General features: G+C 44.2%; 1 protein-coding gene across 8 annotated transcripts in view; it reads left to right on the top strand.

The window, feature by feature from the left end:
* Window positions 1-1730: 1730 nt before the first annotated feature.
* ZNF827 (zinc finger protein 827) overlaps window positions 1731-27360 on the top strand; it is a 151350-nt gene continuing 125720 nt past the window's right edge. For 6 of the 8 annotated variants that reach the window (XM_081136688.1, XM_081136687.1, XM_081136690.1 and 3 more), the window contains exon 1: window positions 1735-2314. In XM_081136688.1, the coding sequence (XP_080992814.1) occupies window positions 2272-2314 (43 nt within the window). In that variant the 5' untranslated portion in view covers window positions 1735-2271. Of the gene's footprint in view, window positions 2315-27360 lie in introns of all 8 variants that reach the window. The other 2 variants (XM_081136693.1, XM_081136694.1) reach the window with 2 other exon arrangements.

Raw genomic sequence — 27360 nt, 5'->3', positions numbered from 1 at the left:
ATCTGAGTTGAAACATAGTTGCAATTTTCAAGTTGAAACACAGGGAAACTTAACTGCTGGTTTGCTTAAGCCAACATTCAAGGAAGGATTGGTTTAAGGATGATGCTCCATTTTAAACTTGACTGCTCTATGCTTTGGTTTTAGATTGAATTCAAGCAGGTGTTTCAAGACCTGCTTCAGATGGCATTACCTGTCTGTCATTGGAAAGCTAGATCTTTCAAAGGAATTGTCAGGGAGGGTGTCGTCCTGAGGTTTTATCAATGAAAAACATATTTTGGGAGATACACCACTTTTTAAGCTTCTCTAATAAAAGTGTGCAAAATAAAGCCTTGTTGCTATTTTTGAAGGGGTACGTAGGGCTTTAGCCCCCATGGCTGTCTTTAACACCGCTTGAGTTGTGAGAATTAGCTATCCATGTAAGCTTTTTAAGTGTCATCTTAATGTTTTTGTATGTTTGCCGTGCCTCCACCTTCTTTGATGAACAAGTCCATTTTAAAATTGGTAGGAAAATATTTAACATAATAAGATGATGAGTCAGAGTTTTTTAAAAGCTAAAAAGGGAAGATGTACTTAAATAACGCACCTTTTTATTTTTCAGCTACATCTGACTCATGACATAAAATGTATTCTGCTTAAGTTCAAAGTTTCCTCTTACAAAGAGAGTTTTATGAAACAACTCTTCTTCAGACCATTTTTACTTCAATTATAGTAGCAGGTTTTGGAGTTTAAATAATTAACAACCTCTGAGTGAACTTTTATCCAAATGACTCCAACTCACAAAGAGAACAGTCCTCTTTCACCAAGTAGCTTTTGTGCTAGAGTGAGACCCATCCTATTCTATTTTTCCCCTTCATGTCTCTCTTTGAAGAAAGATGTGTGATTTGTAAAGTAATGAAAATATGTATCAGTTAATGAAAACTGCTATATTGGGCTCATAACGCAAACTGGAATTTCTTCAGTGTGAGCTTCGTATACCTGAATTATAACTGGGGGGAAAAAAGTAAATTTCAGAAGTCACGATTGCTGTGTGCACTGTAGGAGTATCATGTAGCAGTTTAAATCAACCATCGGGGGTGACCTAATCTTATTTTCCCCCCTCTGTCAAGAAGCTATAATTTTCATTTAGGTAGCATTTTTCAGTTTAAACTCCACTGGACACTCCCAAAACTGGGCACTTATTCCATCAACCTACTTATTGATTTCACCCTATGTTATCTTTTTAAATTTTATTTTTTAAAAAATAATTATTTGTATTAAAATGTTTTTGAAAGCGTCTGTGGGAGGCTGTCACCTCCGCACGCTTACAGCGATGGGGGGTAAAAGTCATTCTTTGAGGGACAACACCCTGAAGAATGCTCTGCAGGAGAAAACGTCGTTTAATAAACAAAAGAAAGTTAAGAGGCAGATCTATGTCCTTTTTAAAAAATCACGAAGAATCATGAAGTAATCGTTGTTTCAAGAGTGGGAAAAACTTTTCCCCCCCTCGGTGTGGCGGATAGCGGGATAAAGGCTCAGAAGTCCATCCCCCCCCCCGCGCGAGCGCGCCCCTTTCCTTCCCCGGGGAGCGGCTGCAAATCCCCGGCTGAGTCCGCCCTGGGAGCCTTAGGGCACCTTCCTCTTTGGTGTGCGAGCGCGCGCGCGCGCGTGTGTGTGTGTGTGTCTAGGTCTGGCTCTCGCTCTTTCCCTCAGTCTGTGCCTCCGTGTGTGTGTGAGTGTGTGTGTGACAGTGAGAGAGAGAGCGCGAGAGGAGAGAGCGAGCGAGAGAGAGCGCGCGCGGGCGAGCGGGGAGAGAGAGCGAGCGAGCTGTGAGCCGCGCTGCCGCCGCCGCTGCCCTTTGATCCCGACATTAGTGTTAGGGGCTCGGAGACACAGCGCGCGGCCATAGACACCGCCGCACCGGCGCTCGTTTATTTATACCTCCCATCACACGCGCGAGCACCGGACACACACACACTCACACCTCTTAGATCCGTTTCCATTGAAGAATATTACGCTCGGGGGACAAGCCAGGTGCACGACCAAAAAATTAAAAAAAAAAAAAAAAAGAGGAAAAAAAAAAAAAAAAAGAAAGGAAAGAAAAGAAGAAAACCCCTCTTCTGGCTCCAGGAAACAAGCTTCAACCCATTGTACACACCGGAGAGAAGGGGTTTCCCCCTGCCCGCCCGCCCCCCAACTACCTCCCCGCTCCTGCCAGTGTCTGCCTCTCTGCCCCCACGGGGGTTTATTTGATCTCACATTAACCAAGGAGGAGAATGTGAGAAAAGGGGGAAAATGCCCAGGAGGAAGCAGGAGCAGCCCAAGCGCCTTCCCTCACGTAAGTCATCCCTTCTCCACCTCCTCTCGTGCCATTTTCTCGCCCTCCCTCTCCTCTTTCCCCTCCGCAGCCTCCTCCGTTGTTTTCTGCATTAGTTTAGGGTTACAGAGGTGAAACTGACAAAGACACAGCCCGGGTTACTCCTCGTTTAGGTCTATGCTGAGGCAGCCATGTTGGTGATGATCAGCCCCGTGCCCTTTCTATTCTCTCTCTCTCTCTTTTTCTTTCTTTCTCTCAGCCCCCCTCTTTTTTTCCTTGAGATCGAGCTTTTTCCCCTTTTCCTTCCCCCTCCCCCTCCTCACTCCGGGTTGCTGGGGGGAGGGGGCAAACGGAGGGAGGAGGGGAGTAGTGTGGATGCCGGTTTTTGTGTGTGTGTGTTTTTTTTTAATCAGGGGGTAGGGGGGGAGGTGGGAGAGGTTGGAATCTTTAAAAAAAAAATTCCTTGTGGATCCCAGTGGCTGAGGGTGCGGGGGTCGGGGGGCGCGGAGGGCCGGGGGCCGTGACATGGCGTTTGGGGGTGCCGGGGCGCGGGCGCGCGGCCGCCCGCCGGGGACAGGATCCAGGGAGAGGTCCGTCTCCGGCTAAAGGTTGCGCCGGGGTTGGTCGGCCCCGGAGCCGCCGGCGGCAGCGGCGGCGGCTGTGGCTGGGGCAGGAGCAGGAGGAGGCGGAGGTGGAGGAGGCGGCGGCGGAGGAGGGGAGTCGGGGGCGGGCGAGGCGGGAGCGGCTGGGGAGGGTGTGGGGGCACCGCACACAAACACTCGGTACACACGCGCCGCGGGGCGGCCGGTCCCACGGCGCCGGGGCGAGGGGCGAGCCGGGGCGCGGGGCGGCCGGGCGGGGGGCGAGGCCGGGCAGCGGCGGGCGGATGTGGGGTGCGGGAGCCGCGCCGAGGCGGAGGCTGGAGGCAGGGCGGCTCGCGGCGCGCGAGGTCCCTGCAGAGCTGAGGGGAGGGGAGGAGCAGGGCTCCTGGCCGCAATAAAATGCGGGGTCAGGCGGAGCAGACGGAGCCGGGCGAGACTCGGGCGCTCAGACCCCCCTTCCCGGCGAGCTGAGCAGAGTCCAGGACTAAAGTGCATCATAGCCCTCCCCGGCTGCAGCCACACACACCAACTGGAGACTCGCGCGGCCGGGTCCCCTTCCCCTCCTCCACCCACACCCCCGGTCCCTCTCCGCCCTGCCTCCGGCTTTTCTTTGCGAGACTCCTAACTTTTCCCCCACTCCCTCTCCAGCCCCCACCTCCCCAATCGCTCTCCGCTTTGAGTGTTCTGAGATGCTGCTAAAGCTAAAAGTGAAGGAGAAAGAAGCGACTAAAAATATCCCCCGGGGCCGCCCGGCTCCTTGAATGCAGGGAGGAGGGGGCAGGGGAGCAGGCGTGGGGCGGGGTGACGGGGAGGAGGGGACGCCGGAGGCGCGGGAGGGAGGGGTCGGGGGAGACGGAGGGTCAATTTCTCTCCTCTCCCCCGGCGCTGCTCCCCTCTCCCGGCGGTTTGGCGCTGCTCGGAGCCCGAGCCTGCAAAACCCGGGCTGGGGGCGGGAGCGGAGCCGGAGCGCCCGCCGGCCGGGTGTCAGGCCGACGTGGTCGGTCACCTGAAGTTCACGGAGGGTGGGGGAAGGGTTAAGGTTATGGTGTCTCGGGCTAGGGCTGTGTGTGAGCGTGTGCGTTTCCGCTGCAGACAGGCAGCGCGATCGATCTCCCCCTCGCGAAATATCCGTGGCGGTGCTTGCCCGGGGGACGGGCAAGGGGCGCGTGTGGCTCGGGCCGGGCGCCCCCGCGGCTCCGTGTCACCCGGGCCGCGGCCAAAGTGGCGAGCAAGGGCACTTACAGGCAGCCCTCTCCACAAACATTCCCCTTTTCTTTCCCCTTCCCGGTACGCAGGAATCGACGCACAGAGCTGGGGTTGTGCTTTTTCTCCCTTCCTTAAAAAAAAAAAAAAAAAAATGCCCCTGTGCAGTCCTTTCTTCGCCTGCCCGCTAGAGGTTCTGAGGATAATATCACATATGTAATATATATGCACATAAAATCGCTCGCAGGCGGCTGCGTGTGTAGGGAAATTTTGTGCGAGGAGAGAGAAGGCGGTGGAGTCGGGGAGGGCGAGTTGGGAGGCTCCGTGCTGCGATTCACAGAAAACTCGCAGCAGTTGGTGGCAGAGTGTGTGCGTGCACATGGCCGGCCGGCCACAGTTCCCAGCTCTTTTCGGGGGGTGTGTGTGGGGAGGGAGAGGAGGCAGGACTCCCGGCGAGGTTGGGGGGGGGAGGCTTGCCCTGCTCGGACAAAATGGGCTTCAGTGTTCTCTGCGAACTTGCCCTTAGATGGCAACTTTGGGAGCTGATGAGCTTGTGTGCGAAAAACCAGGGCGGTGAGGTTATTTGGTCATTTTCCTTTCTTCTCGTCTCCCCCTGCTTAAAAAAAAAAAAATGTTGGCGGGGTTAGAGGCAGGGTAGGAGAGGAAAAGGGATTTATCTGTTTCGGCTGTGACGGAGATGGACCGCCTTCCCTCCGTTGTGTGCTGCGCTGTCGGGCAGCTGCAGCCTGCCCTGCTGGTGACCTTGACCCTGACCTCGTGCGACTACCCTTTCAGTCTGAGAGGAAATTCAGGCTCCATTTTAGCTCGTGTGCTTGGTGGACCTCTTCTGCGCGCTGGTGCCTGGTGATTAACTTATATTTTGAGAGTGGTCTTTCCCACCCTGTTCTCTAATTGAGTGCTGTTAGGCACTCAAAAAAAATCGACTCTCTCTTCTAGTCACATAAAGCCACTTTTACTGAAGTAAGAAGCAGTCCACCTTTGGAAACACTAAATGTCCCTCCAGTTTTTAAAGGGAAGCCTAATTTCAGAAGCTTCCCCACTTACCTTTGCATTGAATGGATTTTTGCGGATGTGTGCTGCCTGTTCGAAGCATGGTTTACACATGTTTTATAAGTAATTTGCAGTGGGACTAAGACAGATTTCTGGGCAAATGGTGTATTTTGCAATTCATACAGTAACCCAAAGCATGCTAAATGCTGAGTAAGTCTTGAAGGAGCTTGCAGGTTGTGGAGATGTAACAGATATTGACTTTGGTAAATAGTGTTAATTGGTTTTTAATGTAGAAAATAATTGTTGTCCTAAAATCTCTGTTTTAATGCTAAATTCTTCATTGTTTATTTATATGTGTGGAAGGATTTTTCTTTCCCTGGAGAACCGTTCCGTATCAAAGTTAAAATTTAGTTAGTCTGGGGGATTAAAGTTGCCCTGATAGAATTCATCCCAGGATTTTAAGGAGTTATCTAGGGGCAGATTTAAAATTTGACCCTAAAAGGAATGATGTGTGTGTTATTTGGAGGGTGGGGGAGGGTCAGAGGGGGAATGAGGTGGGGAAAATTGCTTTTGAAACCCAAGAGCCCTTCTGAGGAAATACAAAAGTGGTTAACAGCCACTGTTGATATAAGGTTTTAAGAATCTAGAGAACCTATAAACACACATTTAAGAAGTTCAAATTAGAATGCAAAAAAACCCCCTGAAAACTGAATCTAGAGAAAATTTGGAACGCTTTCCACTTTGTCCTAGGTCCCCCGCCCTTGTCTCTGCACCTCCCATAAACAATTGCTACTAATAGACTCTTTCTCTGTGTTGAATCTGTTTTTCTGTTACTAAATCTACACCAGCCGGGTGCAGTGTGCCTGTACAAAGGCCACTGTCCTCCTACTCTACAGCACAGACACCAGGGAACCTGGAAGTTCCACCCTAGAGTAGATTAGTCCTGGAAGTCCAGGCTAGCACTTGGTATTATCTGATACCAAGTCTGGGGTGAGCCTCAGCTCCTGGCACTGAGTCCCAGCAATTCCCCAGGCTGGGCTTCGTCCTGCTAAGGTTTCCTAGCTCCTTCTGTTCAACTGGACACCCATGGGACTGTTCAGAACTGAATTAGCTTTGGGGATGGGCAAGCCTTTAACCTGACACTACTAACTTAAGCGTTTGATTTCTTATTTTAAATTCTACACAGTCATTTCCTCCTGGGCCTCTGAAGAGTGTGTGTGTGTGTTATATATGCCTCATACATATTCAGAAAAAAAAATGGCCTGTCCTATAGAGTTGAATGGCGATCCTTCTTACTGGCTACAAATCAGAAAGAAGCTCTATACTAGCTGTGTGTGTGTGTGTGTGTGTGTGTGTATGTGTATGTGTGTTATATGGGCCTCATACATAAGTAGGGGGAAAAAAGTCCTGTCCTATAAAGTTGAATGTTGATCCTACTGGCTACAAATGAAAAAGAGGTTCTATATTAGCTTTTGGAGGTGACCCCCAACAAAGGTTGTTAAACCTAAATTATTTTTGAGAAGTGGTTTTAAAAAGCCTTTATTTCTTGGCCTAGAGCAGTCATTATCACTTTGGGATTTAACTGTGACTCTGCTGCTGCTGTAATGGCTCTTTTACAAAAGTTCTTTCCATTCACAAGGTCCAATACCATGTCCAAAAAATATCCTAGAGGTCCTTGAGCTATACCATGTGCTTATCTTTCGTAGAATCCTGAACTGCATAGCTTTAAAATGTCAGCCTAAGAAAGAGGAAGAGAGGGAAACTGATACTGTCTGTGACTGCTGGCCAGGCTGGGGCTCAGTACATTACATTGGGGATCACACAGTGGAGAGGGAAAAGGGTAAGGAAGGGCTTTCTCCTGTGTTTGTGAGCATCTGTTTGTGAGCAGTCCTTTTTCCGTTGGTGCCATCCACACTTTCAAGTTTTCCTCAGTGGCTTCAACTTCCCAGAAACGTGTATGAGTTTATATCCTATTATATTTACCATTGGAAACCGGCCTGATGCTTGTTCTCAAGGGGGGCGCACAAAGGAAAAGTTAATAAAACAGTTGTTTTGTTAGTCTAGTATTTTCATTGTTTACTCAGTTGTGGGTCAAGATCAGAACAGGTTATTGTGCTCTTCATTAACAAACTTTAAAAATTCCCTCTTGCTTTCTAGTAAAATTGGGAAGCAAAATGACTAACAAGCAACTGGATCTTTTATTTTTATATTTTTAGGAGTTTGTATATGTGTACTGAAAGAGAAAGGTAGAAAACTTAACTTTTTTCTTTACTTATTAATTTTTTCTCTGTCAAGGCCATACCTCCTGACTACGACAGGAACCACAGGGAAAATTGTCGAGTCCGAAGTAGTAAAATATTTCACTGCTCCTGTCAGCCAGAGCTAATGATTCTGAGGTACCTTGTAGCAGGCTGGGTTGATACTGGACAATAATGGCTATTTGTTCCCCTAAAAAGAAATCCATGTATTCCTAATACAGTAAGTAGGGTCCACTGAGCTTTCCTGTTAAAATAAGAAAGATAGCTCAAAATCACATTCCTTCTAATGCTTCAAAATAGTTTCTAATAAAAAAAATTGATTTTTAATTTATCTACGTGCTGCCATCTCGCCCTGGGGATGACACGGCTGCTGTGCGTTGACAAGCCTCCCGCACAAAGTGTTAATAAATCATGCTGGAGAAATAGAAACTGGACAGCTTTCGGCCAGGGTTAGAGCTCTCTGTGCATTTGGAGTTTTAGAGTCTTTGAATGGCTTCTATTAGGAGAGTTCCAAGAGAGGTGTGGAAAATCTCTGTCTTGCAAGGCTTATAAAATTAGATGGACAAAGGCCTTGGAAACACCCAAGGGATGGAGTTGTGTTGGAGTAACCAGGCAGGCTTCTCCTGGGGTCAAAAGTTGGTTTAAAATACAAGGAGTCCTATTAATGTCAAAATGTTCTCTTAGGAAAGATTGGGTTAGAAAATATGGTGCCCGGCTGGGTTGCTAAACTAGTTTATTTACTAATCCCAGTAGTTTGGGTTCAGATCGTGTCTGAATGAGTTTAGTTTCACCAAAGAGAAAAACTCCAGTATCACTGACTCTGGTCATTTATATGCAAAGTGGTGTCTTTGGACTCAAAGATGACAAGGTGTGAAGGAAATGACGGTAGAGCCCAAATTGCCACGGTGTACAAAGCTCCCTTGGTTTCTGTGACTGGTCAGTAATGCATCTGTGAGAGCTAAAGAAAGGGCAGCATCTTCCCGAGGGTAAGTTAATTCAGCGCATCACGGCCTTTCTTGCTGAAGTTGCCTCGTCCCGCCTCCATTCTTATAAAATCTCTGCTGGTGTATGAGGACAGGAGGACAGAAACACAGACAGCAGGTTGAAGCTGATCTCTCCATTCTGAGTGATGCATTAGTCATTTTCTATAATTTCATCAGACTGATCGCAGAGCAAGATAATGAGAGTGTGACCTACAAAACAGGACTTTTGGGGGTGTTAAAGGCTCTAGCATAAGGTTTTACAAGACCATGGGCTTTGTGGTGAAAGAATAGATTTTGAGTTTTCTCTTACCGGAAACAAATCCAGACCCTGCCTAGTTATGGTAAGGGTGTGTGGGTTTTTTGGTCTTTTTCCCCCCATCAGATTTCATTACTATTCTGGCTTAGTTAAGGCTCCAGAGTCACATTTTAGAGATATAGATTGTTAATGAGGCTGCTGGCTCCTGTTCTGATGCATTCTTTTCTGTTTCCTCCTTTGCTAGGTATAGCTCAGTAATTCATACCATCTAGGGCCAAATATACAACTACTTCATGGTTTGTGGTAACTGAAATGTTTTTTGTCATGTTTCATAAGAAACTAATGTGCAAAGCACAGACCTTAGAAATTGCTCAACAGTATTTGATGGGCTGAAGTTTCTAGCTGCCTTTCCTCTTCTGTTTAGGAGCACGTTTTGTATTTCTATCCTCTGTCTGTAAAGTTCTTTTTTATGATATTAGAGAAGAGTGTATGACTAGGTGCTGGAGCAGGGGCCTCTCAGTTGACTCTTATTCCCCAAAGACTTACCTTGGGACAGAATTGCTGTAGTTACATGGTGGTTTCATAAATTAAAATCAGACTTTGGCTGGATATTAATCTTTAGCAGCATGGGTGCATATTGCTGTTTATTTCATCAAAGTCAGCCTCACTGTGTATATATACACACAGACACACACACACAGACAGACACACACACACACACTGGCTGCACTGTAGCTAATTTTATAAAGTGTACAGTGATACACGCCCACGGTGTGAGATCAGCAAGTGGCCCTGTAGCAACTCTGCTTTTCACAGGCTGACCCAGGGTTATGTTAAATGCAGCAGATTCTGTGTGCCTAAAAAGGATATTGTTTCCAGCCGTCCATTGCCTTCTTATGAAAAAACATGCTCCACCGCTGAAGTTCTGTTTCCAGAGTTCTTAAGTGACTAAAGCGTAGGTTACTCTTTGCTTCTGTTTTTTAGGAAAGTCCCAAATTCAGCCCAGTGTTATCTACCAGCAAGGAAGAAATGCATGGACCTTCTCTGAGGCTTGGGCCTGAAAAAGCTGACCCTAAAATGATACCTGTCTCTCTTTCTAGTGATTTCTACATGGGTCAGAAAAGTGGTTAGAACCCATTAGAAGTGTGGAGTGAAGGGAAAAGCCAAGGGGTGAGAGAGAGATGCCATCTCAGGGTGAACTGTTTTGAGTTCTCAGAAGAAGCTGGCCTTCAGGAGGGAGCAGAGAAGGCCAGGGGAAAATGGACTTTTACATGATTAGCAGCACTCCTCTTATCCGAGCTTTTGAAACAAGCTACTGTGTTTGTGGAAGGGGATAGATTTTTCTCAAGTTACATAGTGCTAGCACCCTAGGTTGTCTGGTGGTGGATTTTAAAAAACATTTGTTTTGCAACGAGAGAAGGAAAATATCATATGATTTTGCCTTCTTTTTACTGTGTGTACTGTATATGGTCCAACTTAAGTAAAACCAGAGACACACATGCTTTTTAAGTTCATAGTGTAGTAGTCCAATGGACTGACTCCAGAGCCAGGCTGTTCAGATAGCAGCCCTGCCACTAACTAGCTGTGTGACCTTGGGCAAATTGCTTAACTTCCCTGTCCTCTGTTTTCTTCATTTTTCAATAGTGGTGATACTTCCTTTAGCATAGGGTTATTGTAAGGATTGATTGAATACATGTATAAATATCAGTATTATATATACACAGACCATTAGTTTGTGTGCCTGCTGCATTGAAAGAGCTCAAGAAAAATGAGTTATTATTAAGTATATGAAACAGGTTTCTATTGGCTTAGATTGTGATGAGACTACAGGCATTTCTAATCCAGACCTTTTAGGTGATTTCTGGGCTTTTAATTTTTTAATTTTCCACATGCCTAAGTAGAACGATGAGGAATAATAAAGTTCTTTTATAAGGCTGTTGTAATAGGGCTTGACTAATCCTTGTTTCAGAGGCCAGCAATATTACATTAGACTTTTACTATGGGAACGTGTTCCTGTGTATATATGATTTGACCTAAATTATACCTAAATTGTATGATAATCGTGTGAATTATGACTGGGTTTTCCTGTAAAGTGAGGATAGCAAATCCATGTTCACAGACTTCCAGTGAGATTCAAATGAGAGAAGGGGCATTTAATACGTTTGTCTATTTGTTCATTCAACAGTCCATCCACTGATTAAAGTTACCCAGGGGAAATTTACATTGGTGTTTCCATGTGTTATATAAGTAAAAGTTGAAGTTTTGCACAAACGAAAAAAAGGCAGGGTGTGCTGTTTCTAACTGCAGAAAGCCAATCCACGAGCAGACATTACATGAAGTTTGAGGTGTGAGTGTGTGAGATCATACCAGCGGTCACAGGCTAGTGGTCTATCGATGTATTTTGCCCCACACAGCATGTTGAAAAACTTGAGACAACATTTGGAGATGGGCAGTTTCACATAAAAATAAAAAATTTTAGCTTCTTTCGAAAACTTGGAAGAGCCCCCAGCACTGGGCCCACCTCCCCACATGGCAGCAATCTGCTGCAGTCGGCGGCGGCTGTCTCCCTTCCCGGGCATGTGCTGCCCGTCTGCCGCGGTTCCTGCCACTCGCCGCCGTGTCCCCGTCTGCACGCACACCTGCCCACCTCCCTTGTGTGTCTTACCTTCCAGCCTCGGCAGGCGTTCGGAATAGAAGCTGTTCTACAGTCCCCAGTGTTCTGTGGTCTTTCCAGTTCATCACCAAGGCCAAGGCATTGTAAACCACATTCTGTGGCAGTGTTGAGAAGCAGTATATGGGATTAAGATCCTGACACCGCATTTTAGCCGTGACCTTGGCAAGTTACTGCAGTTCCCTGCCTGTTTCTCATCTGTAAAATGGGAAAGCATTGTAGGTTGTGAGTCCATACACATTGATATTTATATTTAGTCTCGTGCCTGGCACGTGGCATGTACACAGTAAATGCTGGTCACATTGATACACATGAAGTGTGAATTCATTTCAGCTAAGGAACTCACTAGGATTGCTTTAATGGCACTGTGTAATTAATCACAGACAAGTATTGTGTCCTATCAGTTTCTTATCACCATCAGCCAGCCCAGTGGCTTTCAACCCTGACTGCACATTAGAATCACCTAGGAGATTTAAAAAATGCAAACACTCCCAGATATTTAAATTTAATTGGCCAGAGTGGAGCCTGGGCATGGACATTCTTAAAAAGCTCCCTGGATGATGCTGATGGATAGTCAGGGTTGAGGACTCCTGAACACAGGTCTGAGGACTCCCAGACCGCCCATACTGGGTTGATGCCATTTCAGCCAAAAATAAAGATGTGAGGTTGAGCCTGGACAGCTTATTGACAATAATTTGTTAGACTCTTAAAATCCTAAAAATAGCCCATGGACCTGAATAATGGACTCCAGGTCCTCCAGGTTAGAAACTAGAGGCTCAGGGAAGGACTTGCACTAGGCAGAGATGCAGCCTCCAGTCTTGTCTGTCCCTCTCTCCCACCACAAACGTCAGGGTTTCTCACTAGCTTTGTGACCTTGGGCAAGTCACTTAACCTCTGTGTGCTTATGTAGTGCCACTTTATAAAATGGATAACAGTACATTAAACACATTTTTTAATTTATATTCTCCATTGTTCACAAAACATTTTCACTAATATCATTTGTCTGAAGGAAAGGGCTCTTCTAACCAATTGGACAGAAGTAAAAACTGAGCCATGGAGAGGAAGAAAGTAGCTCGTGGTCACCTGTGTCAGCACTGTTTAAGGACCGGATGGACCATGTGCTGGTCTCTTGAGGCCCATTGCATCTCTGAGGTCTGTGAAATCTTCATGGGGTCTCATAACCTGAAGGACAGGCTTCCCCAGCCACACTCCTTCTTGGAGACCCTCCAGTACAGGAGGACCCCTTAGGTGCTGATGGAACACACTGCCCTGTGATTCATGAAAACTGGTGTCACCAATAACATTTCTTTCTCAAAGACTGATTCTGACTACAGACTAAGAGGGTAATAGAGTAAGAGTCACATGCAGTGACACTGTCTGGGGTCTGAATTATGTGCTCCATATGGAGAACACTGCCTTCGTGTAATGGCCTAGAACTATGAGTTGTTTTCTGATCTGTGCTTGTTTGGCCCTACTTGTTAACCCAACAGTCCTCTAGACCATGAAACACAGCTGTACTTGGGAGGGAACAAAGTTTTGGACACCCTATGCTTTAGAAGATATTCCTGAAATGTGCGTTATGATTTCTCCCTTCAAGGGGAAAGCAGACCTCAAACACTAAGTTACTGGGTTTTAATCTGACCTTAAGAAAGAGGGAAATCAAATTATAGTGAGCTGCTTTCTGACATTTATAGGAAGAGAGAAATTTCATAATCTAGAAGTAAGCTTTGAGTTAGCTAGACTACTTGGTCGTAGTTAGAAGTGCTGTATACCAAAGGCTACTTGAATACTTGTTGATAGGTGAGGGACTAAACACAAAAGAAAAGAAATAAATATAGTTAAGTGTACTCCGTAAGGCTGAAACCATAGGAATCATAGGTATTAATTCTGTCTATTAATTTATTTTTAAAACTATATTGGCTTTTTAATAACACACGTAGTACCTGCTTAGTATATAAATAATGAAAGCTATGTAGGAATGTTTAAAGTAAAATGGGAAATACCCCAGAGATAACCACTATGCATCATCAAACAACATTTAAAATTCAGCTTTTATTTGAAGAATGGATGCGTTTTAACAGAGTTGGCTGAGTTAATTTAAGTGCTGAATTCAAAACAAAAGTGGTGACATTGGTCTTACAAACTGATTAGATCGTGTGTGTAATATTAAATACCAGGCTGGGTGTCCTGATTTCAAGGGGGGAATTGATAAAACACTCACAAGAAGAGAGGTAACTAGAATGTGTGGGCTCTTGAAATCATATGAGGAATTAATTATTGAGGCCATTGGGAGTGCTTAATTTGAAGATACGAGTGAGGGTGGAGAAAAACCATGCATGGTAACTACGTTCAAATGAAGTTCTATCAAGTGCAAAAGGGAGTAAACTTACTCTGAATTGTCCTTCATCCTAAATTCTCAGCTGTGCCCCTAACTGATACTTGACTGATTCATTGATTCATTCATTGATTTGTTTATGGAGCAGTAGCTGAGTGTTTCTATACCAGGGACTAGGGATCTGTAGAGCTGAATAGAGCATAGTCCCTGCTCTCAAGGAGCTCAGAGACAAGTGGGTGGGAAAAGAGATGGAAACAATTAAAATTCGGCTTGAAAAGCATTTTTATAGATTTATGAATGCTGAGCAGAAAACAGAGAATAGGACCAATAGAGTAGAAGCTATAGGGACAATAACTTTGATTTCTTAAGTCAAGGGCCTATCTAATAAATAAAACGGCTCCAAAATGAAATGGAAGAGTTTGCATTCACCAACAAGCTGGTTCAACCACCCACCAAGGGTGCCTTTCTAAGGACTTCAAGTAATGAGGGGTGGGATGGGGAGGAGAAGTGTTGAATTCTAAAGTCATTTAATATAATGAAAAAGAATTCTGTAAAGCAAATGTTGCTTTTCTTGGTTTTTATTATAAAATGGGAGATCTGTTCCCACAGCAGAGGAAAACATACTTCAATAACATGAGTGGAAAACCTTTTGAGAATAAGGGTGTATGTCAACACTCATGGTGTCATGATAGAGCAGTGAGGATTTGATTGGTTGAGAGTTGTAGCTTTAATTGGTGCCCATTCATTAAGAAAAAGTTTTGAGCATTTACCCGACTCACAGAAGTTGTATAGATAGAATGCAGTCTCTGCTGACTGTTCTTTCAAATGTTGACACAAAACAATCACAGAGGATAAGTACAAATCAATATGCCAATAAGTATGAGACAATATAATAGGAATCAGACGTGTAAATGTTCGAGGCAACTTGGAGTAAGCGTGATGGACAGGGAAAAGATTCTTGGAGAGGAGTGATACTTAAAGCATCCCTAAAACAGAGATGAATTTCGATCCTGAGAAGAGGGGAGAACATTCCAAACATGAAATGGTGTTCGCCAGAAGATGTTGAAATAGACTGAAAGTATTTAGGAGACACTAAGAGAAGAAACTTTATGGAACCAGAGGGGTCATATTGGTGATGTAAGGATAGGAGGTAGGAAAAAATATAGTGGGAGCTGGCCCAGGCGATAAGAGATTATGATTGCTAAATTTCGTGATTTGGATACAACACAAAATCATCTGTGAAATGTAGTAGTTTCTTTCATTGTGATAAAAATGTAGAATAGAGGATGAGGCAGAAATGTCATTTTTAAGTAGGGAGGGCTGTTGAAAAACCAAACCAGATGGGTGGTAGTGGATACAACCTCTGCAGGTGTCCATGGAAGAGACCTGCCAGGGTGATAGACTTCTCTGAGGCCAGTGCTGCAGACCCTCTGCCAGGGCTTGCTCCCCCCACCCCCCCGACCCTTTCTCACTTCTTTGGTTTCCTTTGGCAAGAAAAGCTCTAATGCAGCGCCTCCCTTTGAAAGTTGTAAAGTGTGTGTTATTTACAAAAAAAATAATATAGCTAACATTTATACATGTGTAATGAAACATATGGTAAGACCAACATCTGTAAGTGTACTGCCCAATCTAACAAATTCCAACACAAACTTCTCCTGTACTCTTCTGCTACCTGTTCCCATTTTCTTAAATTTCTTTTTATTGTTTGTCTTGCCTTTTCTCAATAGCTTTATTATAGTTAATTTGGCTTGTCTTTGAAATTTATAAGTGTTAGTGTCCAGCATGCATTCTACACCTTAGTTTTTCATTCAACTGTTATCTTTGTGAGATTTATCCAGGTTGATATATGTAGCTGTGATGCATTCATTTTCACTGCTCTCTAATATTGTACTGTACAAATATACCACATTGAATGTGTGGTTTGTTTCCCCCTTTTTGCTGTCAGGAGCAGTGTTGCTGTGAACGTGCATGTACGTATCACTTTGACTTGTGGGTAAATTTCTCTAACACTGCTTCTCGAACATCTTGGTCTTAGGACCTCCTAAAAGTTATTGAGGACTCCAAAGAGCTTTTGTGTATATGTATTGTGTCTACATATATCATATTAGAGATTATAACTAAGACATTACATATTTTTATTATTAAAATAATAATTATAAACCTTTTTATGTTAACTGTAAATAGCATATTTTTATTAAAAAATACCTTTTCCGAGTAACATTTAGTGAGAAGATTGGCATTATTTTATATTTTTGCAAATTTCTTTAATGTCTGGCTTAAAAGAAGACAACTAGATTCTCATCTCTGCTGTTGTATTCAATCAGTTGTGACTTGTTTTGGATGGGGTATATGAAGAAAATCTGGCTTCATACAGCTATGTAATAACCTTTTCAGATAATTATGGATATTCTTTGATACTATGCCACTGCACCAAGACTCAAAAAGAGGTAGCTTCTTACAGATTAATTGTAATATGAAATATAAACCATTTCAGTGAACTTTTTGTATTCTGTTACATTAAAATCTACCGGCCTATCTTGACTTTGAATGGATTATCATGCATCTAACATCAAACACTGGTCGTCTGAAATATATTGGTTCACTGAGTTATGTAGATCTACCAAATGTTGACATATTTCATTACACAATGAAAAAAAATTGTTAAACATCAACACTGATCTAATTTGAAAAGTCTGTATGGGGAAGCTGTCAGGTTCACCGTGTAAGGAGATGGGCTTTCCAAAATTTAATTCATGCTTGAAAGATTGAATTTTGTCATTGGCTGCAAATACTGTCAATTTTTCCTTAAAGTTTCAACCTTACTTCATTCATTTCCAAGAAATAGTCTGCCAAATAACCATATTTGAATGAGCATAGTTTGTCAGTTATTCTTTCAATTAAAAGTGATATTTCATGAAAAAAGTGGCTAGGTCAGTGCCCAACTCAATCACTCATGTTCTTTTTCTTGAAACAACCTCCAGGCATGGCAGTAATGGCAGAAATGCTTTCTGCATACATTTCATAACATCATATAATATTGAAAAGATGTCAAGGGTCAGTCTTTGATAAAGTTAATAATTTTTACTGCTGCTTCCTCAAAAACATTGTAAAGTGAAAGTAGTCGGGTTATTTGTTTTGTCTTGTTTTGTGTGTGTGTGTTGACTGTGAGTATGTGGCAGTGAAGAACACAATGACTACTAGTATGATTTGGTACAGCCACCTTGTTTCGAACTAAGGTGTCAGCACGTTACCCACCATTGCTTTTGCATCATCGGTGCAAATGTCAACAGAGTGAAAAGGGCAGATAATGTCTTTTGATCTCGAGACTTCCTGGGGATCCTGGGGATCCACAGAGCACACTTTGAGAACTGCTACGCTAATGTGTCTACATAGGAACGGAAATGCCAAGACTCTGTGTTTCTTCCGTTTTACTTGATAATATTATAATGCAGCACCTTGTGAATATTTTCACTGAAGAACCCAAAAAGCAGAGACAACCCTGAAGACAGGAAACCCTTAACCTCACCAGGTTCTCAGCTTCTGTGAGGTTTCTTTTAAGAATCTTGGAAGTCTCTTTTTCTCTCTATAAATTAGGATGAAAATATGCATTTTACTCTCTGAATTTCTGTTTTAAAATACAAGTAATGTTTTGAAATAAACTCATCAGTTAAATTACTTTTCTTCTCCACAAATCTGTGTGCAGCATCGCTGGTCTGTGGAGAGGCACCATGTTGATCCTGTGACTTCCCAGTGCCCCTGTTAGAGAAGGAGAGTTCAGTGGGCACCTCAGGTCCAGCATGATTTATCTTGGAGAGCGCATAGTTGCACGTGAGAGACTGTACAGCTTTCAGGCCTGGCGATCCCAGCGTATTCCCGGTCCTCTGTGCTCTCTTTCTGGGTTACTTGCTGTTCTCACCAACCATTAACCCACTTGCCCAAGTCAGAGACCTGGGTACAGCCCTAGATGCCGCCCTCTTCGTTTCCTTCCACAGCAGACTGATCACCAAGTCTGTGTGATTCTACTTCCAGAATATCTCTAGAATTCACTGTGCCCACTCCCTAACATCACTTTAGTTTATGCTGTTATTTTTTCCGATAAGAATGGAGATCTTTTTTTTTCTTTTTGCCTCAGTCTCACACACCCCCTCCCCTTCCCTCCACCCGGCCTCTGTGATCCAGTCTTCACAGTAGTCTTTCTAAAACACTCATGTAATCCAGATAACCCTTATTTAGGCTCTTTTAGGCATGCCTTAAAAGGATAAAGTTTGCTATTTTTGGTAAAGTATAGAAGGCACTTCATCACCTGGGCCCCCTTTCTTCTACCCTTCTATACATTCTTTATTTTCATTCAGATGGAATCATCTGTTTGCAAACCACCATGCCTATATCTCTTTACTTTGTCGTATTCTTGTCTCTATTTCTGGGGTGTCTTCAACCGATCTGATTTGCCTGATAACCCTTCTACTTATCCTTCCATGCCCAGTTCTCTGAGGGGCCTTCCCGCTTCCCCTCCTTGCTTACCGTTGTCCCACCTTCTGGGCTACATTAGCCATCTCCTCCCCTGGTTCCCATAGGTCACTCGTAGTACCTCCCACGCTACGTTATAATTACTCGTTCATCTGTGTCCTTATCGACTGTGAACTTTTTAAGGGTGTAGACTATTTCTTACTCATTTTTGTACATGCTTGCTCATAACAGTACCTGGTGTATAATAGGTGGTCAGTGAATATTGTTAAATAAATGGAAAGAGAAGTTAAGAACAGATCACAGATTCAAAGAGATAGGAGATGTTCCATAAACATTGTCGAATAAATGAATGCATGAAATTAAGAATGGGTCGCAGAATCAAAGACGTAGGAGGCATTCCCTAAAGGGTGTTGATTGAATGAATGAATGAATGAATGAATGAATGAATGAAGTTAAAAATGGGTCACAGAATCCAAGAGTTTTAGGGGTAGAAAGACTTTGGAGAATATCTCCTGCTGTCTTCCTCTGTCAGAAATGAGAAAGCGGTTTGCCTAACTTGTACAGCTGGGCTGGATGGGGGGATGAGCAGTGCCACAGACATTCACTTGGATGTGGCCTAGAGATGACTAGAGAAAGTCATGTGCTCCTGGAGGAGACTTGCCGAGAAGAACAGAGGCCATGGCCTCCACCACAGGGGGATACCACAGTCTCAGTGCAAGAGAGAACTTGTGTGGTTGGAAGTCTGTGGCACATTCCAGACTGTAGAGCTTCCCCTCAGCTATTGGCTGTTGTTCTCTCTCTGTCCTCAAACTGTGCCAAGACTGTAAGATTTTCCTGATGACTGGGCATATTCCACATCTGGATTCCATGGTCGTAACAACTAGGAGTTTCCTGTCCTCTTTGGTTGAGGTGATTATCATATAGAGCTGAGTAGCAATAGCAACAATTTTGAGGTAAGCCCTACTACTTCTTAAAGTATTCTTTCATCTGAGATTTCTAGGTGCCTGGGAGGAAGGGAAAGGGGAAACTATTTACTAAGTGCTAACTCCGTGAGAGGTGCTTTGCTTACGTCATTCTGATTTTGCCTTCACAATCACCCTGTGAAATTGCAGGTGTAAGTATCCTATTCTATATATGAGAGAATGGGCTTGGAGATGTCAGATGGGTCTATTGGGAGGAAGAGCAGGGTTTGAATGGGAGTGTCTGGTGCCAAAGCTTGTGGTCTTATTTTATAAATTTGGGAAGTTCTTGGAGTTGCATATATTTCATGTACTTAAAAGGAAAAGAATCTGGCATGGCTGGTGTGGCTCAGTTGGTTGACCGTTGTCCCGTGCACCAAGAGGTCACTGGTTCGATTCCCGGTCAGGGCACATGCCCAGGTTTCGGGCTAGATCCCCAGTAGGGGGCATGCAGGAGGCAGCCGATGAGATGTTTCTCACTCATCCTTGTCTTTATCTTTCTCCTCTCCCTTCCTTTCTCTCTAACATCAATAAAAACATATTTAAAAAAGAAGGAAGGATCTGCAGTTTTCTAGGCTATGTGGTCTGTGCTTTGCAGTTTGCAAATGCTTTGCCATCTCTGCAGGACCACCTGTGGACGGGAGAAGGCGCAGGTGTTATGACCCGACCCTACTTTACAGATGAGGGATCCTGTTAATGGGGGTGGAGTGTTCCACATCTGTCTGGTTTATTGCTGTATTCCTCACACCCAGTCTGTGGGTTGGTATTTAGTAGGCTCTCCAGAGCTTGTTAAGGAAACATCGGGAGTTCTGTAGTTGCTAAGTTCCAAATTCAAACTGGAACCCAGATCTCCGGGTCTTAGCGTAGGGCTCCTTCCACTGCTAAACCATCCCGCTTTCCCCAAAGCTCTAACCGGAGAGATGCAAACATGAACTCTCTCTCATTAGCAAGGGTGGAGCTTGGGAACCTCTGGCATGGCTACCTGGTGGATTTCCACACATCGAAACGGCCCCTTAGAAAAACCTCTCTCGGGTTTGTTTCTCTTCCTTTAAATATTTCCATGTAGGATTTTAAATTATTTCCTATTTCCCTGACACTTCCCAATACCATGATTGCAAAGAGATCAATAATCCAATGCTGAATTCGTGGAGGATTAGCACCAGGAGGATTTCTGCAGTCATCTAATACAGTGTTTTTCAGAATTTAAACTAAATAGTGGAAGTCTTGCCTTTATGATGAGCAACAGTATGTAGACAAGACCAAAGCTGCTGTGCTGGCGAGGTGTAGGCCAAGGTGGGAGGTGGGGATGGGTCTGGGAGCCATGCCTTTCCCGAGAACCCCAGGGCTCCTGGAGGTATGGGTTGTAAATCACTCATCTGCTGTAACCCTTCATTGTTTAGGTCAAGAAACAGAGGCACAGAGGTACTTAGTGACTCACGCAACTGGCTGGATTAAGAAGGTGGTGATGAAACTTGTTGCCCTATATCTGAATTTCCAATACTATTTTAAAACATCCTTCTGCTTTTATTACGAAAGAAAAGTACCTACTCAGGGTCAACAAACGATGGCCTGGTTTTGTGCAGCCGCATGAGCTAAGGATGGTTTTTACATTTTCCAAAGGTTGTTTAAAAAAAAAAAAGCCACAAAAACAACAACCAAAGAACAAAGAATATGGGACAGAGACCGTATGTGCCCCACAAAGCCTAAAATATTAACTATCTGGCTGTTCATAGAAAAAGACTGCCTACCCTGCGTCACAGGGAATATACCTCGGCTGATAGCGCCGTGGAAACACTAAAAGAATTTGGCTTTGTCCAGGGAACTTCAAAACATAGATTTACAACAAAGCCTGAGAAATTGAGCATATTTATATCAAAAAGCTTTTCAAACTTGTATTCCTTAAATGAACTTCTTTAAATTGCCCAGCAGTCTTCACCTTCCTTTTCCAGTCCGGTTTGCGGTGGAGGCTAGGCCAGTGGGCTAAGTTCTCACACTGGGTGGCAGACGCGCAGCCGGAGAGCTGCAGGCAGTCCTGCAAGATGCAAAGGGAGTGCTGTGCGTGTTCAAGCACAGACTCGGCGCATTTTTCAGACCCCAAAAAGTTAAGAAGAGGAACTGACATACGACTAATGTAAGAGGTCACTCCAGGAAATGGCTCTGGTCACTTTGGGACTGTATGTATGCAGTGCCAGAGGGGTTTTTTGGGTTTTTTTTTGAGCATTTGCCTTGGAGTTGGTTGAGCTTTCATCCAAAGCAGCAGAAGAGCGGATTCCTCACCCTCATCCTTACCACTCAATGCAGTTCCAGAAGTGTCGAGCTTTGTTGGGAAGTGAGAGCAGCGTTTCCTCTGGGGCACTGCTCTTGAAGACAGACCACTAGAAAACAGAGCCAGATTTCGGGGTGTCCTGGCCCTTGGAAGGAGACAACGAATCGGAATACATTCGACCACTTGATAGCGGCCTTGGAGCAAAGCCTGGTCAGAGTAAAGGTTAACATTGTTGGCCTAAATCAGTGTTTGAAGTTAACTTTGAATTAGGGTTGTCCTTATAATCAGTGTCCTTTGGTGTCACAGATTCTTGTACATAACCCCCCAAATTCACAATTCCAAAGCATCATTGTCCTTTCCCGAATCTGGGGGGTGGGGAGCTGCTTCTTCTGCAGCTTTTGTTTTATATGCATTTAATCATTAAATCAAAGGCAATTTCATCTCCTCTCCCTGGCTAAATCTCTTATCCCCCAGGGCACTCTTCTTTCTGGATACCCACATATTTTTAGTAAATAAGGGACTCACTGTGTGAAATTTTCCAGTGGCAGGCAGAATGCTGGTGACCACGAAGTGTTTCATTACAAGGTGCATGATGTCAGTGCTTGGTAAACGTGCCCAGGAAGGAATGTCTGGTTTTGTGCATACGCTACACTTTCAACAAGTAGCCACATTTCTCTCCATACAGTGCTATTCTTAGACCACAGAACACGTTACTATGTTATTAGGGCTTTTGTTGTTGTTGTTAAGTTCTTTTTTGATCTATTAAGCATTTCCTGGTGATTTCAGTAGCTTGGTAATTTATTGTTCATCTTATAACAGGTACTGGTAATGGTGGGATGAAAACATTTATATAAGAGGAAATAAAAGTCAAGGAAGCAGATAATCGACCGATTTATCAGCCTTAGCAGACAATTTTTCTGATAATGCCATGGTAGCCATGGTAAATTTACTTCTGATTGCTTGAGGGGACAGATTCTATATGCTTTTTGTAACATGGAGGTGCATGAAAGGATGAAGGAACAAGCGGTCAATCCGGGGATTAACCAGTTCTGTTTGGTCTCTAGATTTGGGCCAGTGGATTTGTGCTATATTTTGAACTGTCCCTTTCTTATTAATTTGCTACAATATTTGTGGTGATGCGTATATATTTTTTTGTTTGGAGATGTCTGAGTAGCTGTAGTAATAGAATACTTCTGTTGCTTAACATCTTTTACAAAATCTTTTATTTGAAAGAAATTTGGCTGAAGTTTAGAGATGGGCAAAAATGACCTATTTGTCTGCTCATAGTTCTTTCAGCTAGGGAGGTCTTCACCCCAAGCGGCAGTGTGGCTAGTTTTGTACAACAGTAACCAACTTAAACAAAAACTACGGTATTAGAGCTAAGGCTACAGTTTAGAATCCAGAGGTGAACAAACCCAGAAAAAAGGCTCAGGCCTTTATTTGAGCCTAAGTGTATTTGTTTTCTGGGGCTGCTATAACAGAGTACCATAGAAGTTCATTGTCTCCCTGTTCTGGAGGCCAGAAGTCCAAGATCAAGGTGTCAGCAGGGCCGTGCTCCCTCTGAAGACATAGGGAAGGACCTGCTGCTGGTAGCTCCTTGGATTGTGACAGTGTAACTCCAGTCTTCACATCACATTGTCCCCATGTGTCTGTCTGTCTCTGCGTCCAAATTTCCCCTTTATGGGAACACCAGTCATACTGGATTCAAACTCACCCTAATAACCTCATCTTAACTCAATCATCTGCAAAGACCCTGTTTCCAAATAAAGTCAGATTCACAGGTTACTGGGGTTTGGACTTCACCATCTAGTTTTCACCCTTAATTTGCACACAGTTTCAATAAGCCTGCTGATTGTTTTCTCAGCTATGGCAGTCAGAAAGCCACAAATTTAGAAGGAAGGGGCTCTGTGTAAGGCATAATAGAGAAAAATAATTCAAAAGGACTATTAAAGTGGGAACAGTAACTTAAAACACAGTAGCTTGGAGCTGTTTAACATGGGGGCAGGCTGCTGAAAAGTCCCAGAAGCCTCTGAGACACATCCGTGTGTTACAAACGTAATAATCATGCTTAACACACATGTTTGAGTGTGTCTGCATTTTTAAATCCCATCAAAATGAAATTTTAAAATGTTGGCTTCTTGAAGGTACTCTGGTACTTTTTGGTTATTTGAAAAAATATTGTTTGGTGTCAAGCTACTCATGTTCTCTTAGATGTTCTGAAGATTTGGGTGTGAACCTGATTTCATCACTCCCTAAGTGTTTATGCTAGGTAGGCCACTAACCTTTGGAGCCTTGGTTTCCTGATCTGTAAAATGAGGAGAGTACGGTCTACCATGTAAAATTGTTAGGAGGATCAGCTTTGAGGGCGTTTATTAAAATATCTAATCCAGTAGCAGGTACGTTTTCAGTGCTTTATGCAGAATTGTTCATCTATTCAACAAATGTCTGTTGGGAGCCTGTGACGTTCCGGCCTTGTCCTAGAATTCATTCATTTGCTTAGTGATGATTACATCCTGAGTTAGTAGTAGAAGCTCTGTATTGGATTGGGACACCTAAGCTTAAGTCCTGTCCGTGTCCATAAGTCAGCTCTGGGACCTCAGGCAAATCGCTGGCCCTCCCTCAGCTTCTGCCTACAGATGAGCCATATGGACTAGATCTCCAAGGCATTTCCCTCTGTAAAGTGATTCACATGACAAACTCAAATTCAACAAGTAGGATTGTAGTTCTTGACATCCTGCAGATCAGTTGTGCAGTCCTGGGAGGTTAACCTCTGTGCTTTACTTTTTCTCTCTGAAGTGGTAATAGGACTAGTACTATTAGTAATAATAGTAACAATGATAGCTCCCCCCCACCCTTACTGAGCTTTGACGCTGTGCTAAAGTGCTTTCATGCATTCTTGCTTCTCCAAATAGGGTACATGTTTCTCCAAAGCAGCTGGGTACCCAGAGAAACATGGGGCATCATCACAGAGAATAAATTTTTCCAGATGGTTTGTGAGAAACACAGCAGTAACTTGAAATGTTAAGCTAAAACTCAAAGAAATTTAGGGCTTCCTGGAGGGGGCTTTAGCTTCAGTCCCCACTTCCCCTGGGGTGCAGTTCACTTTTCTTGGCCACTTGGGAGCCTTTGGTAGGAAAGTTTGCAAAACAGACTTTTTCTCTTCTGTGTTTGACTCACATGAGAAAAATAGAATTATCATTTGCAATTTTGAAAACAGTTCTCATTTCCAGTACTAAGGGCTACCATTCTGATGATTAAGCCCATTCTTCTTTTTTATTCATACATTTAAATAATAATTGAGCACTTGCTCTTTGTTCGGTACCCTTCTAAGTGCTTAGGGTGCAGGGGCAAATGGAACAAAACCCTCTCTCTCATGGAGCTTTTATTTTAATAAACAGTGGTATTTGAGGGGACACATGAGGAAGTAAAGGAATCAACCGTGTGGCTATTTGGGGCGGGGGGAGGAATAAAAATGATTTGAGACAAAGGGAACAGCACTTGCAAAGGTCCTGAGGCAGGAGCCTGCTTTGTCTAGGAGATGAAGTCACAAGGATACAGATTATATAGGGCTTTGAGGTCAAGGTAAGGGTGTTGGATTTTATTCTGAGAAACATGGAAGCTATTGATGAGAGTAGTGGAATCTGATATAACATTTTTTAAAAGCTTCCTTTGGCTGCTGGTCGAGAATTGTAACAAAGAGGACCAATTGGAAGTTTATTGCCACAGCCCAGACAAGGATGGCGGTGCTGTATACCAGGGTCGTGGTGGCAGAAATGGTGAAAGTGACAGGATTTGGAATGTGTATTGAAGGTAGAATCAACCAGACCTGCAGATGAATTCGATGTGGGGTGTAATAGAGAGAAGAGCCAAGGCTGGCTGTGGGGATTCTGGCCTAAGCAACGGTAAGGGCGGAGGCGTTGCCCCTGATGTTGAGATGGGCAGTTTGCTGGAGGAGCTTGGGTAGTTCCTCGGTCACTGGAAAATCTAACAAGTAACTTTATGTGAGAAAATTAAAATGGGCTTAGACACTGCTTGCAACTCACGTTGAAGATAAGGAGTGATGTGTTAATTTTTGTTACCTCTCTTTTACTCATGGACACTTCTTCACAATAATTTGAAACGATTGCTGTGTGCAAAATGCCCATCATGACCCAGGAGCCCCCCCCCCTCGGCCTGCGGACTGTCGTCCTTCCCGACTCCCTGCCATTTCCCCATGCCCTCGCGGCACCTTTTCCCCAGCTGGACCCGCGACAGGAATCTGGTTGTCTTCTCCACCCTGGCAGTTTTAAATAACTAGCAGTTCTTAAATTTTCTTCCTGGCGACGCTGAAAGCTGTTGGGTGCCCTGGGCATCGATGTTTCAATAACTGTGATCTCTGCGGCTTTGTCCTGCGGAGCCGATTGGTGCGTTTAACTCGGGCTGTGGACTTGGAGCCCCGAACCCCTGAGAGGTCTCTTAGGTTCGGGCCCAGCTGGCGCGGGGGGAATGTGCTAAGGCTTTCAAGCTACAAAGGGGCAATTTAAAACCTGGCAGGTAAAACCAGCCTCAATGAGGATATGTTTTATGCTTAAAATTATAAAATTGGTTCCGAACAGCCTGACGTGCAGCATACTCAACCTTTATTAAACATTATAGAGGTCACTGCTTTTGTCTTCCTGGTGCTTCTTTCCCTCTCCTTTCTTCTGTGACCCGCATTGAGCCCGCTGCAGGGCCCCCTCCCCGCCCTCTGGCTTCAGTGATAGGACCAGGGAGCAGAACGGGACCTCTCACAGGCCACTCAGAGGGGGAAGGACCTGTCTCTAGCGGTGAGTCATTGAGAAAAGCCCAGAACCTTGTGCAGCCAGGTTGTCAGCCTCCCGGGAAAGGTAGCCCGGGAAGATGAGGCTAACCTCCGAGGGAAGAGACTAGGGGCAATGAGAGGGCGCCCTGAGCATGTTTTGACATCCTCCTGCTGCTAGTTGTTTGTTGTGCCCTCTCAGTGTTTGGTACAGGGACTGAGAGCTTCAGCTGTGGCTTCCTGCCATCCTGGTAGTCGGCACAACCACAGGAGCCCTAATGCCCCCGCTGTGGGCAGGGCATTGAGCAGGAGTGCAAGAACGACTAACTCCTGGCCCTGCTTCTGGTCTTCGTAAGCTAATGGTTTCACAGCTAGTAAGTACCGTAGGATGATTGATAAAATCTACCCTTAAGAAATCAATAGATGGTGACTTTGTAAAATGTGAAGAATTAAGAATATAAAAAATGTTTCATTACGTTGATTTATCCAACAATTATCACCTGGATATTAGCTTTCTCCATGGCTGAGCTATTTCCTGGTTGATAATTTGCAGAGGAGCAAGCCCACTTCTTAGTGAATTTCCAATATTGTCTGTTAAAATCTTCATCCTTGGAGGTCTGTTTCCATAGCCACCTGCACCACTGGGATTAATCGCTCCCTCTTTTGTGCACACACAACCTGTGCTCTGTTCCTCTGTGCTTCCTAGGCTTGTGCAGCATCACACTCCTGCGGATTATAAACTGTTGGGCCAGAGACTGCTGCACCTCTGAGTCTCCTTGTCGCAGAGGACTGGTCCTTGAACATAGTAAATGCTCAGTAAATGTTTGTTGAATTAAATCAATTATTAGCATTGGTTTTGCTAATAACTTTTATGTACGGCTCCTTAAACTTACAAACCAATAAATACTCATGTGATTTGAGGGAGGTATTACAGGTATAACTGATGATACTGATAGAGACGCATGGCCTTAAGAGAGAGATACAGCTACTTAGCTATAGATGTGTATTCGATGGAAAGGGCAAACTTGGAAGATTTTTAGATGAAAATGAACCAGAACGTGAGTTGGTAGGTACCAGGTAAACACACTTATGGTCACAAGAAGAGGGTGTTGACTGCCAGAGAATAAACCATGAGTCAACTCCATCCAGGTGAGTCCTGGGAGGTTGGGCCTGTTCTCTTCCGAACCTGCTGGGTAGATTCATGTGGACCAGCTGGTGGTAATGGTTTATGGGTAGATATAGAAGTGGGGCTTTTAGTCTTCCATCTCCACTTGCTTTG

This window comes from Miniopterus schreibersii, assembly GCF_964146895.1.
Source record: "Miniopterus schreibersii genome assembly, chromosome: 4".
Lineage (NCBI taxonomy): Eukaryota > Metazoa > Chordata > Mammalia > Chiroptera > Miniopteridae > Miniopterus > Miniopterus schreibersii.
Note: the sequence above shows the minus strand (reverse complement) of the source record. Positions and strands in the feature narration are given on the sequence as shown.